General features: G+C 45.7%; 1 protein-coding gene across 2 annotated transcripts in view; it reads left to right on the top strand.

The window, feature by feature from the left end:
• Positions 1–1,198: 1,198 nt before the first annotated feature.
• The window catches only part of LOC144510715 (uncharacterized), a 51,114-nt gene continuing 38,166 nt past the window's right edge, over positions 1,199–14,146 (top strand). The window contains exon 1 of one of the 2 annotated variants that reach the window (XM_078240458.1): positions 1,199–1,760. In XM_078240458.1, the coding sequence (XP_078096584.1) occupies positions 1,365–1,760 (396 nt within the window). In that variant the 5' untranslated portion in view covers positions 1,199–1,364. The remainder of the gene's footprint in view (positions 1,761–14,146) is intronic. The other variant, XM_078240457.1, reaches the window with a different exon arrangement.

The following is a 14,146-nucleotide window of genomic DNA, read 5'->3' as shown; positions in this document are numbered from 1 at the left end:
TTTCTAGTTTTCACAACCTCCCTAAGGTGTGGTGCCCCGATGTCAGACCAGTGTTTTATAAGGGTTCATCATAATTTCCTTACTTTTGTGCTCTTATGTCTCCATTTCTAAAACTCAGGATCCCACTGCCCTTTAACCACTTTCTCAACCTGCCTGCCACCTTCAACGATTTGTACACATATAACCCATGTCTCTGCTCCCCATTAGAACTGTACATCACTTTTCTTGTTTTTACTACTAAAACATAGCACTTCACAGTTCCCTGCATTAAACGTCATCTAGTACATGTTCACCAGCCTGTCTATGTCTTCTTGAAGTCTCTCGCTATCCTCCTCACAGTTTACAATGTTTCCAAGTTTTACATCATTAGCAAATTTTGAAATTGCCCACTCGGTGTAGGCTAGCAAAATAAATCAAGAACAGAAGTGGTCCTCATATTCCCACCCAGGAAACCCCCTTTCCTTCTTGTGGAAAAAACGACCACTACTCTGTTTCCTGCCACTCAGGGACCTTTGTATTCAAGCTGCCACTGTCCCTTTTGTTGCTTCAACTTTGCCAACAAGCTTGTTATGTAGCACTTTATTAAAATGTCTTTCGAAAATCTATATAGGCCACACATCACTCTCATCAAACCTCTCCGTTACTTCATCAAACAATTCAATAAAATTAGTTAAACATATGGGCTTAACAAACCAGTGCTGGCTTTCCTTACTTAATTATTCCATATTTTTCCAACAACTATTAATGTTGTCGTGAAATATCATTTTTAAAAGCTCTCCCGACTCGCTGCTCTGTGGGCATCGCAGTGCAAACCATTGCAGATGACGATAAAAAGAGGTTAGAAAATCCATTAATAAAGATTGATAATTATATTTAAATAATGTTTATATTATTACCTCATTGCAGCCACCAACCCAACTCATGTTCCCGCCCGAGCGGGAAAGCAGGCGTCAGCGCTGCACTGCGCCTGCGCAACATTTGAACGGGCGGCATTCCAGTCGCTCGCGAGACGGTCCGTTAGCCCGAAGGGGCGGGGCGATCCCAGACATTTACATCGTTGGTCAGCGAACCTTTAACTGTGTTGTCTTTCCGTTGGTTGCGTCCTTTGAGTTAGCGGCTCTGTTATTGGTGGAAAGCAGCTGTGAGCTGTGATTGGTTAAGGGCGGACCGGGCTCTATGCGTCTTCCGCATGTGATTGGGGGGAAAGGCTGAACATAGGGGCGGGGTTTATGAGGGAGGGCGGGGTTTATGAGGGAGGGCGGGGTTAGAGGCGAGCGCGTGCGGGTTTGCAGCTGGAGTCGTTGTGAGGTGAGGAGGTTGTGAGAGTTCAGCCGGCGGCTGCTCCCAACTCCTCGACCGCCAGCATGGACGAGGTGTGGATGATGTCCCTCTGCCTAACTTTTTTCGCGTTCGTGGTCGCCCTCTTCTCGATGAGGAAGTCCGATGAAGCTCCGGCCAAGGACAAGGAACAGAAGAGCCCGGTGCCTGTCTTCTCCTCGTCCCAGCCGGCTGCCCGCTCTATGGAGCTGACTCTGGAAGACATCGAGAAATCGCTGGAACGGTTAGGAGCGGTGCTGGGTGTGGAGCCGCCCAGCGTTAAGGCAGCCTGCCGGCAGCAGGCACCGGCCTCCGACACTGACTCCCCAGCATCGCTGTCCGGCTCCGAGGAGCAGCCACACCGGCTCGGGGGGAGGGGAGTAGCACCCCGGGGGTGGGCAGAACATAGTGGCGCTGAGTCCTGGAGTCACCCCGAGAAACAGGTACTGAGCTTGCAACTGGAAGTGACAGAGCAGACTGGGGGTTTCTTTGTGAGGTCTGAGATGGGATTCCCTGTGGTTTCTTCGTGAGATCTGGGATGGCATTCCCTGAGGTTTCTCTGTGAGATCTGGGATGGCATTCCCTGTGGTTTCTCTGTGAGATCTGGGATGGCATTCCCTGTGGTTTCTCTGTGAGATCTGGGATGGCATTCCCTGTGGTTTCTCTGTGAGATCTGGGATGGCATTCCCTGTGGTTTCTCTGTGAGATCTGGGATGGCATTCCCTGTGGTTTCTCTGTGAGATCTGGGATGGCATTCCCTGTGGTTTCTCTGTGAGATCTGGGATGGCATTCCCTGTGGTTTCTCTGTGAGATCTGGGATGGCATTCCCTGTGGTTTCTCTCTGAGATCTGGGATGGCATTCCTGTGGTTTCTCTGCGAGATCTGGGATGGCATTCCTGTGGTTTCTTTGCGAGATCTGGGATGGCATTCCTGTGGTTTCTTTGCGAGATCTGGGATGGCATTCCCTGTGGTTTCTCTGTGAGATCTGGGATGGCATTCCCTGTGGTTTCTTTGCGAGATCTGGGATGGCATTCCCTGTGGTTTCTTTGTGAGATCTGGGATGGCATTCCCCTGTGGTTTCTTCATGAGGTACCATAGAAACATAGAATCCTACAGTGCAGGAGAAGGCTATTTGGCCCATCGAGTCTGCACCGACAATCCCACCCAGACCTTATCCCCATGTATTTACCCTAACTGGTCCCACTGACACAAAGGAGCAATTTAGCATGGCCAATCAACCTAACTCGCACATGTTTGGACTGTGGGAGGAAACTGGAGCATCTGGAGGAAACCCACACAGACATGGGGAGAACGTGCAAACTCCACACACACTCACCCGAGGCTGGAATTGAACCCGGGTCCGTGGTGCTGTGAGGCAGCAGAGCTAACCACTGTGCTGCCCATAGATTTGGGGTGGAATTCCCTATGGTTTCTTTCTTTGAGAGGTCTGGGATAGAATTCCCTGTGGTTTCTTCATGAAGTCTGGGATGGGATTCCCTGTGTAGGTTTGATGTATAGGATCTGGGGTGGGATTCCCTGTGGGGTTTACAATTGTGTGATTCTGTACATGTTTCTGTAAACTGTGTAAATTATTATCTTGGTTTGTTATGGATCTGTGGTCATGTGGAATCAACCGGCTGGGGCATTTCTCAGTTTGGAGTTTGCCTGGAATGATATTTGGGAAATGATACTTGTTCCCCAAGTTGCCCATTTGCAAAGTTCATTCCTCTAGTAAAAATAGAATTTGACATCAGTGTTCAGTGGTAATGGGACACCAGTACTAGAATTTCATCAGTGTTAAAACCCATGAATGGTCTATGAAATGTGTTGTCTATTACGACATAATACAAGATAATTAGCTTTCAAGCTTTTGTCATAAATTGTTGAGCTGTGGGCAAATGACCACAGGGTGGGACCCTGTTAAGACCACTGCTTTTTTTAAACAGTTACATAAAATTGTAATTGGATTTTTAGCTTTTTTCCTCGTGTGTTTCTGCATGAATTGGAGTAATTATCATTACTTGGAACTGAGTTAATGTCAGCAAACATTTAATAATCTTGGTTTGGTATATTGCCTGCACTGTGCGACTGTTGATTCATGCGCAATTCAGACCTGATTGTGTACACCCAGTTATAAATTAAAGTAAGTGGAAACTTGAAGTAAAGTTTGTGAAATATGGTGGGAGAAAGTCAAATACATTTTACTATTCACTTCTTGATCTTTTTCTTTAGTCACTAAAGTAGTTAGTCAACTATAAAACTACTTTCTAATGTTGATTTGCATCTCCTTGTGTTGCCACTCTGCCCTTTTCTATTAAGCCACACTTGACATTTAAGAAAAAATCTCACTGACTCGTGCAGTAATTATATACTACAAGTAATCGCTCCAGAATACTTCAGCGCATGCAAAGATATGCAGGCTGTTCTATTTGAAGCACTTTCTAGCTTCTAAAGGGACTACTCCATCAAATGTGCTGGATTATGGAAAAAGCAGTAAGAAGTTTAACAACACCAGGTTAAAGTCCAACAGGTTTATTTGTTGGACTTTAACCTGGTGTTGTTAAACTTCTTACTGTGTTTACCCCAGTCCAACGCCGGCATCTCCACATTATGGAAAAAGGGCAGGGAATGAATTGCTCATTCAGATAGCTGGTGCAAACACAATGGGCCAAATGGCCTCCTTCTGTGCAATTCTGTGGTCTTCATGATAGTGACTCCCAAAACAAAAGTAACAAATTCTTAAACTCGTATCTTAAAACTTAAACAGAATATTTGGTGTGCAAACTGAATATTACATACCCACCCCCAAACTATGGGGATACATGGCTGAACACGCACTATCTTCCATTCTTCAGCTCATTAATTATGCATCTGTGAGGAGCTTGTCAAATCGCGGGGCAGTTCGCAAATCACCTGCCCTGCTGTAAATCATGAGGTCCAAGGTCCTGCTGCCATATTTAAAGGGCACCCAGACATCTCTTCACTCAATGCAGGGCAGGAGCTCCATATTACTCCTCCAGAGTTCTTGCAGGTGCAGCTTATACTGGGGAAATGGCAGGTGTGGGCAACCACGTCCCAGCACATAGAATGGTGACATCAATAAGAGCATTGCTGCTGATACACCCATTGTTCTTCATCTAAAACATCCTTACTCCACCCTTTCCAGGTGAAGGACATCTTGGAGGACCAGAGATGGGTGGGTGCTCCTCCTATTCATACATGATTGGGCATTGAGACATAGCTCACATCACCTTGGTCAAAGAGCAATGTACACAACCTCCTTCACAATATTCTGCTTGCCTCCCACTACCCTCGAGACTATAGTGGGATCATTGCTTTGGCAGAATAGAAAGAGCCCTTGTCAGCCATAACCATTCACCTGGAAGAATGGAGATTTGTAGTTGCAAGATGTTCTTGCTCTTGAGGAAGTGCAGCGAAGGGTCTTTTTGGATGGGTGGAGTTCAAGATCAGCACAAGTGACTGACTAAAGGGACACCCTCATAATTGAGGCAACTGGATGTCAGCCATACTCAGTTGTGTTCTCTGGTGAAGCCGACATGACAGCAGGTTTCTTCCCAACTGATGGGTCTCAACATCAAGATCCCAGCTAGATGTGGAACTAACCTTCATTCTGTGGCATTTGTCATCAGCTGCAGTCAGACAGGGATGAATGGCAGTCATCCTCAAATGGGCACGACTGGTGAATGGCAGCCATAGAAACATAGAAAATAGGGTCAAATGGCCTCCTCCTGCTCCTTCAAACCTGCTCCGCCATTTATTACGATCATGGCTGATCATCCAACTCAGTAGCCTAATCCTGCTTTTTCCCCATAATGTTTGATCCCATTTGCCCCAAGTGCTATATCCAGCCACCTCTTGAATACATTCAATGTTTTGACATCAACTACTTCCTGTGGTAATGAATTCCACAGGCTCACCACTCTTTGGGTAACAAAATGTCTATTCACCTCTGTCCTAAATGGTCTACCCTGAATCCTCAGACTGTGACCACTGATTCTGGGCTCCCCCAGGCTGATTCCAGGGATGGCGGGACTGATGTATGAGAAGAGATTGACTAGGTTAGGATTGTTTTCACTGGAGTTCAGACGAATGGGGTGCAGGGGGGGATCTCATAGAGACTTATAAAATTCTAACAGGACTATGCAGGGAGGATATTCCCAATGGTGGGGGAGTCCAGAATCAGGGGTCACAGTCTGAGGATTCAGGGTAGACCATTTAGGACAGAGGTGAATAAACATTTTGTTACCCAAAGAGTGGTGAGCCTGCGGAATTCATTACCACAGGAAGTAGTTGATGCCAAAACATTGAATGTATTCAAGAGGTGGCTGGATATAGCACTTGGGGCGAATGGGATCAAAGATTATGGGGAAAAAGCAGGATTAGGCTATTGAGTTGGATGATCAGCCATGATCATAATAAATGGCGGAGCAGGAGAAGGCCATTTGACCCTATTTTCTATGTTTCTATGGCTGCCATTCACCAGTCGTGCCCATTTGAGGATGACTGCCATTCATCCCTGTCTCTGACTGCAGCTGATGACAAATGCCACAGAATGAAGGTTAGTTCCACATCTAGCTGGCATCTTGATGTTATGAGACCCATCAGTTGGGAAGAAACCTGCTGTCATGTCGGCTTCACCAGAGAAGAGAACACAACTGAGTATGGTTGACAACCAGTTGCCTCATAATTATGAGGGTGTCCCTTTAGTCAGTCACTTGTACTGACCTTGAACTCCGCCCATCCAAAAAGACCCTCTTCACTGCCTGCTGCTTCAGCAATGTCAGATTTGAAAAATGGTGCATGTAACTGTGCAGACTTGGTTTGCTACCTCCTATCTTCCCTTGCACCCAGCATCACTATTCTTTTCCTCTGCTACCTTGAACGTCCTCTCAGAGCTGACACCCATGAGCAGCCCCATGCTCACCCTACACCTCCATTATCTGAGCCACCTGTAGCCTCTCCAGTGTGACACCACACATACCCATGAAACCACCTACCTGAGTCTCATCCTGGACCTGCTACCCTACCGCATCACACTTCATCCTCTCTGACAGTGCCTATTCCCTCCTATCACCAGTACCCTGAGTTGACCCTACAGTCTATGACACCAACCCCAACCTGTCCCCCCCCCCTCCTACAGTCTATGACACCAACCCCAACCTGTCCCCCCCCCCCCCCCCCCCCCCAAACCACCACCTCGCTGGCAAGGAACATAATTTGCAAACTTAATTCTGACACGGTGGCTCTTTAATGAGATGCTAATGCATGCATATAGCATTCCCAGCATTGGTCGAAGGGAAACTTGACCCGTTGTGAAAATCAAGAGAACAAAATTCAAACTGTTCACCCCACTAACTGGAAACATTTTTTATCTTCTGCCAAATGAAGTGCCCCACTCACCATGATTCCTGTTGCTGGTGGGCTTGGAAGATTCTGCCCTACAATTGTCGGGAAAGATGGAACATGTCGGGGCTTTTTCTTTAGAAAAGGCCGAGGGGGAGACCTGATTATAGGGTAGATGTGGAGGGAATGTTTCCGTTTGTGGGAGAATTCAAAACTCACCAGTGGCGGTCTTCCGCTTCATAAGAAGAATGTTTGCACCATGGTGTTCAACTTAGTGGATTGTGACAGGTCAGCACTTTTAAAAGCCAGAAAATGCTGGATAAACTCAGCAGTTCTGGCAGCATCTGTGGAGAGAAACAGGGTTAACGTTTCAAGTTTGTATGACTTTTCTTCAGAGCTAAAACGTGATCGATTTTGTACTGTGTAAGAGGGGTAGAGCAAACACCAGGAGAGAAATCAAAAGAAATGAAGGTGAATGGAGTAAAAGAGACATGCATAAATCCTGTCAGAGAGGAGAGCAATACTTCGAGGTAGGCATTTAAGGAATGGAAATGGCAGTTAATTGAACACTAAAATAAAAACAAAATAACTGTCAATGCTGGAAATCTGAAATAAAAGCAGAAAATGCTGGATAAATGTAGGAAGTCTGGCAGCATCTGTGGAGAGAGAAAATCTCAAGTCGGTATGACTTCAGAACTAAAAAGAGGGAGAAATGTGATGGGTTTTATAATGATGGAGCAAACGCGGAGTTACACACATTAGTTAGAGTTGGACTTATCACTTTTTACTGCTGTCTTCCATGTGTTAATGCTCTGGTGCAGTATAACCGCAATGTTCTGTCCCAGGTACTAGCAAAATTTATGGCGGTCCTGGACTGCTCAAACATTAGGGTCCTCCTCTTGACTTTTCCCAGTTGTGTTCAAAGGAATGCAAAGCGCTACATTTGGCACTGACTTGGCTGCACAAATTACCAGAAAGATTACGGGTGCGATTAAAATCTAAATGCCCAACGGGCGAGAAAATGGGAGATTTTCCCGCCTGGTTTTTGGGCGCACTTAGTTGAATTTGGAGATTGACGCATGTGCACTGCCCCCCACCCATCGCCAGCCTCCCAATGGCTTCCCCAACAGCCCCAATCTCCCAGGGGGGCCTCAATGGCCTCTGTGGCCTCACCAATACTGTACTGTAATCAGACTCACTCCTGGAAACAGTGCTGTTTCCCCATGCAAGGCTATTTACGCCATAAATAATGGCTCAGGGAAACTGCAGCTGGCTGCACGCTGGTCGTGATTCCTGCTTCAGCCCTCCCTCCCGACATTTCCCGGCCTGCTCCTCGAGCAGCGCAGCAGACTGGGAAAATCGCACCCTATGTATTTAGACATCAGGGGCGGAATCTTCCCAAAACAATTGTAAGTGTTATAACACCGTGGAAAAGGGAGTCCTCCGCACCAATCTTTTGGGAGAGCTCGGGGCTGCAATCTTTTGACATTTAGTGCAATGAAAGAGGGTCCTTGTGATTCACACCCTTACAAAGAATTCAGGTGCATGACTCCCCCAAAGTGGCCACAGCTGAACGCAGTTAACAAGCTGGAGCTCCATTTAAGTGCTAATGATTCACACAGTCAGTCACACCAAGGCAATAGCTCCACAGTTTACGGAGGGGAAGCTGGGCTGGCTGCTGGACGCCATGGAGGAGAAGAGGACCATTTTCTTCCCGTGGAACAGTCTGTGGCCCAGGGGTCGGGCCAAAATGAACGACATCATTCAGGCAGCAAGGGTGAGTGTCCACCCTGTCCTGGCACAAGTACTGTCTGTCATGCCTGCAATGTACACATCAATCGACTCCACTCCATGGGCTTCCAGTGCCTGCCTCCAACATCCCTGGCACGCCCCTTGACAAACCCCTGTCAAACCCCTGTCTGCCAGGACACGGCCCTGATATACACCACCCAATCTCCTCCAACCCTGACGCCACATGCCTTGATGTGGAGATGCCGGCGTTGGACTGGGGTAAACACAGTAAGAGTTTTAACAACACCAGGTTAAAGTCCAACAGGTTTATTTGGTAGCAAATGCCATAATGATAGTAAATGGCATTTGCTACCAAATAAACCTGTTGGACTTTAACCTGGTGTTGGTAAAACTCTTACCACATGCCCTGCCAACTGTCAGGCTTTCAATCCCTCCTTCTGTCCCTGCAGGAGAAGATTGCCCGAATTGACAGGAGTGTGCAAGGTGGGGTCCCTAAGCTGCAAATTCTAACCATGTTTGAGGAGCGAGCAATGGAGCTATTGGGGGGATAAAATTGACATCTCAGAAGAAGGCTCCAAACAACACCACCAAGCACCCAACCTTCAACACAGGCATCACATGCACCATCCACCAGCACAGATACGGTCACCACAGTGGGGCATGTTAGTGGTGAAGCTTCTGGGGCACGTTTTGGTGAGCACTGCACAGCAATTGATGCACACCAGTTGAGGCAGCAATGTCTGAGGGCTCAGGCTGGTGGAGGTCTTCTGGAGCCACAAGCAGGTGCTGGGCAACTGGGATCAGTTCTCCTGAAGCTGCTGGAGATGCAGAAGCGGAGATGGGGATTGCAGGAAGGGCTGTCAGCAACCTTCCAGCAATTGCAAGGCTATTTTGAGGAGTCTCACAGCCTTTAGTTGCAGGAGATGGTGCCAACATTTCATGGCACCCAAGCCAACACTGCAAGGGTGGTTGGCGACCGCAGTGAAAAACCTGGGCAGGAGATGGTCACCATGAGTGGCAGGGTCCAAGGCATTGCTGAGTTTTGGAGAACCATGGCTGCAGATCTCTGGAGGGTGCTCGAAACACGAGGCCATGGCTGTGGGCCTCAAGAGCTTGGTGCACTCTGAGGGCACTGGCTGAGAGGACCCAGAGCTTGGTGCACTCAAGAGGCCTATAGCTGAGAGCTCGCACACCATGGGGCAGACACAATTGGAGCTCCAGGACTAGCAGAACCAGGTGACACAGGTCTCTGGAGCTCATGGTAGCTGCCCCTCTGTCCCATGGAGTGTCCCGGGGGGCTGAAGCGGGAGGAGGAATCACTGGAGCACTTGCCAGGGCTTTCCACCCAGAGCCTCGTTCTGTGCAAGAGTGGCTCTTCAGCCCACCAAGTCTGTAATTGCCCACTTCACTGCACCAGTGCCAGGCTCCTGATTGCAGTTGTAATCCAAACGCTCACCCCAAGCAGTCGAAGCAGTGGAGGCCCCGTAGGCTCTCAGCGTCAGCCTGGCATAGCATCCCCCACCACTCCTGGGGTATAGGGCCATGTGGTCGAGCCCACCACCTTCCGTAAGGGCCAGTGTGCAGTCGGAACAGGCAGGAATCAGAATTGTGGGGCACCAAGGCAGCATCACCATCTGCTGCATAGCGAGTTATCACCCTCCTACCTTGACGAGAAACTACATGGCCAGCCCTGGCCCATCACCTGGTATGATGTCAATGGGCGGGGGGGGAAGAGTCTGTCCTCCTGTCCCTCTTCAGCCTCATCCTCCTGGGCTGTCTCCTCCTCCACCTCCTCAGCGTCATCCTCTTTGATCCTCATTTTTCACCGCTCGCTACACCGATCAAGCCGATAAGATTGCCCCTTAGCATCTAGCAATATTTTCCCAGCTTGCCTCGCTGATCAACTGGTGCAAAGAGGTGGTAAGATTGCACCCCTGCTCTTCGGACTCCGTGTTACACTTTTAGAGCTTACTATCTTTACCTTGCCCTTCTAAAGGCCATAAATACAAGATATCTACTAGTAAATCAAATAAGGAAAAAATGTCTTGATTTAGAATGTGGAATTTGCTTTCAGAGGAAATGGTTGAGGCAGATAGCTTGCTTAGATGCCTTCAAAAGGAACTAGACATGAGTTAAATGGAGGTTTAAAACCTGCTACCGAATAAGATAGATGGAATGAGAGTAGTGTTGTGTGGGGTATAAGCGCCAGCACAGACTGGTTGGGCTAAATGGCCTGGTTCTGTTGAGTCTTTGTACAGTCAATGCCCCTGATGAGGATGGCCTACATGCTGTTGAAGGCAACTTGTAGGATACCAAACATATATTTTCTTTTCTTAAGTCATCAATCCTCAACAAGATAAGTGTCCCAAAGGTTGCTCATTGTTAACTCAAACATCTACATGTATTTTGGGAACACAACATCCTCTGCTGCACCTCAACGTTCTGCATCTGCTGAAAAATTTGTTCAAAGTGCTTGTGGCCAAGTTTCATTTTTTTCATATCTGCATGCTAATAATTATTGTTTGTAGTTCTGTTTTTGTCCCCCAGATAGCACCTGTGGAAGATCTGTTCACTACAATGTTCTTTGACTCTACCCTCATCACCTCAGACAAAACAATACCCACTAAAAGATTTCCCATTTGGTATCTAATAAGAGAAGGAAAGATTGACCACCATATATTTCCTGCTGACCTGAGTGTCAACAAAGCTTCATGTTGAAGCCACATTCAACACTGGTTGTGTGGGCGGCACAGTGGTTAGCACTGCTGCCTCACAGCTCCAGGGACCAGAGTTTAATTCCAGCCTTGGGTAACTGTCTGTGTGGAATTTGCACATTCTCTGTGTCTGCATGGGTTCCCTCCAGGTTCTCCAGTTTCCCTCCCACAATCCAAAGGTGTGCAGGTTAGGTGGACTGGCCATGGTAAATGTGTGGGATTACTGGGATAGGGCGGGGCAGAGAACCTGGGTAAAACACTCTTGATGTGGAGATGCCGGGCGTTGGATTACTTGGATCTTCTTACTGTAAAACACTCTTGACAGAATCAGTACAAACTCAATGGGCCAACTGGCCTCCTCACGAGGGATTCTATAACATAAATATGGTTGTGATATTAATGCAGCATTACTTATGCTATTTATAAAATACTGTTAGCTTTCTATTGTAACTTTTCGCCCTCGATTGACACAAGTGCAGATATTGTTGGTCTTGACTTGCTAAAAATAATTACAGTCCAAAAATGTTGTTTCATGTGTTCATACTGCTCTTACTCATGCTTTATCAGACCTCATGAACTGTAGACCTCACCTCTCCACCTTTCCTTTCTCTGTCCTGCAATTTTAGATTTTTAAATCCAAGTATAGTGTCAGTTGGTCACTATTTCCTGATTTGCCTTGCATCTTGTTACTGATTTCACCCTTGGTATGGCTCACTCCATGGGTGGAATTTTATGCCAGCAGGATTTTATGGTCTCACCAAAGTCAGTGGACTTTTCAAAGGCCCGCCACATCTTACAGGGCTGTAGATTTCTGCCCCATATCTGTCCTTTGCTGAAGTTCTTTGATAAATATTCTTTTGGGCCATTGATAAATAGTGGGGGTATAACAATATTTATGTCCTAATGTAGTGCTTATCTTTTCTATTGTTCGTGGCTAGTTAACAACAAACAAGTTGCATTAATAAGCTCTTAACATTGTAAAATTTCCAAGGCAGCTCACAGAAGTCTAATCAAACAAAAATTGGCACCAAGCCAAATAATACAACTGTTATGTAATTGTTTCTAAAGACATGCTTCATTCTAAAGCTATTTTTTTATTTTCAAAAATGATTATCAAAACTAAGAGTATATGGTGGGCTCTAGTCTCCGTTTGGCATCTGCTGAATGTTAAAACCAGGCTCTGCAATGCTAAATTTAGAGATGCAGTTGGCTAGGACTGTTAAAACTTGTAAAATAATCAAGGGCTTTTGATGTACGATAGACCATAACAGCAAGGTTGACCACTTTGAAAGTGATCTTTTATTCTTTCATGGGATGTGAAGGCAAGACTAGCATTTGTTGCCCATCCCTAATTTCCTTTGAACTTGGGGTGTGCCATGTCATTTCAAAGAGCATTCAATAGTCAACCATATTGCAGTGTTGCTGGAGTCAGTGAAGCCAGACTAAGTAAAGATGGCAGATTTCCTTCCCTGAAAATCATTAGTGAACCCAGATTCATTTTTACAACGATCAATGATGGTTTGTTTTGTGATCACCCTACTAAGATCAGCTTTATATTTCAGATATATAAATTGAATTCAAATTTCACAAGCTGCTGTGGTGGGATTTGAACTCTCATCCCCAGGGCATTGGCAGTATTTGAGTATATAATGTATATATATTTTGTCAGTTTGCTCCAAATTGTTAATAACATTTCCTCGTAATAACCTTTTTAATCATAGTGCGAAAATGTTTTGCTATCAAGATCTTTTGCGCAATGTACTGCATTTTGCTAGGTTTTATCAGTAGAAAGTGTGCTTAGTGAAGAAGTTGGAAATACGATAAAGTGAAATCTTTGCAGCCTGACTTGTTATATTGCCGTGTATATTTGATATTTATCTTAGCATTAGTGATTCATATCCTCAAAGTAAATTTTATGAATCCATTCTCCCATGAATTTATGCTCCCAGTTGGCAAGACAGATTATTGCAGATGTGTTCTAACTAGGGCTTTGTATAGCTATAGTAAAATGTTCAACCCCCTTTATTCTAGATATAAGGTCAGTATTCCAGTTGCCTTTCGATTAAAATTTAATGGACAGGTACACTAAAACTTATTTCTATGCATGGTCCCTTAGTCTCTTGGGTATTCCATTGTTTCTAGATTTTCAACATTTTAGAAAGTACTTTTCTATCCTTTCTAGTTCCAGAGTAGAACAACCTCACTTATCTCTTTGTGTGCTATAACAATTCTGTGATTCTGGGTCATGTATTAAAATCTACTTGCCACAGTTTTGCCTCTTTACCTAATCTATTAATACTCTTCCAACACTGCCTATCTTCGTGTCATCAGTATATGTAGATATGTAACTTCCAATCTCATTCAAGTCGTAATAAATAGTTCAAACCTGAATATGACCCCTGTGAGAAGTCATTAGTCACATCCTGCCAATGAGACTACTTGCCTGTTATCCATATTGTGTCCTGCTATTTAACCAATTTCAAAGTCCAAACTTCATCAACTGTCTTCTGAAAGCCCATATAAATAACATCAATAGATATTCCCCAGCTCTTTTACCCACCTCTTCAGAACATTCAATCATAAGAACTAGGAGTAGGAGTAGGCCATCTGGCCCCTCGAGCCTGCTCCACCATTCAATAAGATCTTGGCTGATCTTTTTGTGGACTCAGCTCCACTTACCCACCTGCTCATCATAACCCTTAATTCCTTTACTGTTCAAAAATGTATCTATCCTTGCCTTAAAAACATTTAATGAGGTAGCTTCAATTGCTTCACTGGGCAGGGAATTCCACAGATTCACAACCCTTTGTGTGAAGAAGTTCCTCCTCAACTCAACCTAAATCTGCTTCCCCTTATTTTGAGGCTATGGCCCCTAGTTCTAGTTTCACCCGCCAGTGGAAACAACTTCCCTGCTTCTATCTTGTTTATTCCCTTCATAATCTTATGTTTCTATAAGATCTCCCCTCATTCTTCTGAATTCCAATGAGTATAGCCTCAGT

Source organism: Mustelus asterias, chromosome 23 (genome assembly GCF_964213995.1).
Source record: "Mustelus asterias chromosome 23, sMusAst1.hap1.1, whole genome shotgun sequence".
Taxonomy (NCBI): domain Eukaryota; kingdom Metazoa; phylum Chordata; class Chondrichthyes; order Carcharhiniformes; family Triakidae; genus Mustelus; species Mustelus asterias.
The sequence above is the reverse complement of the archived record's forward strand: the minus strand, read 5'-3'. Positions and strand labels throughout refer to the sequence as shown.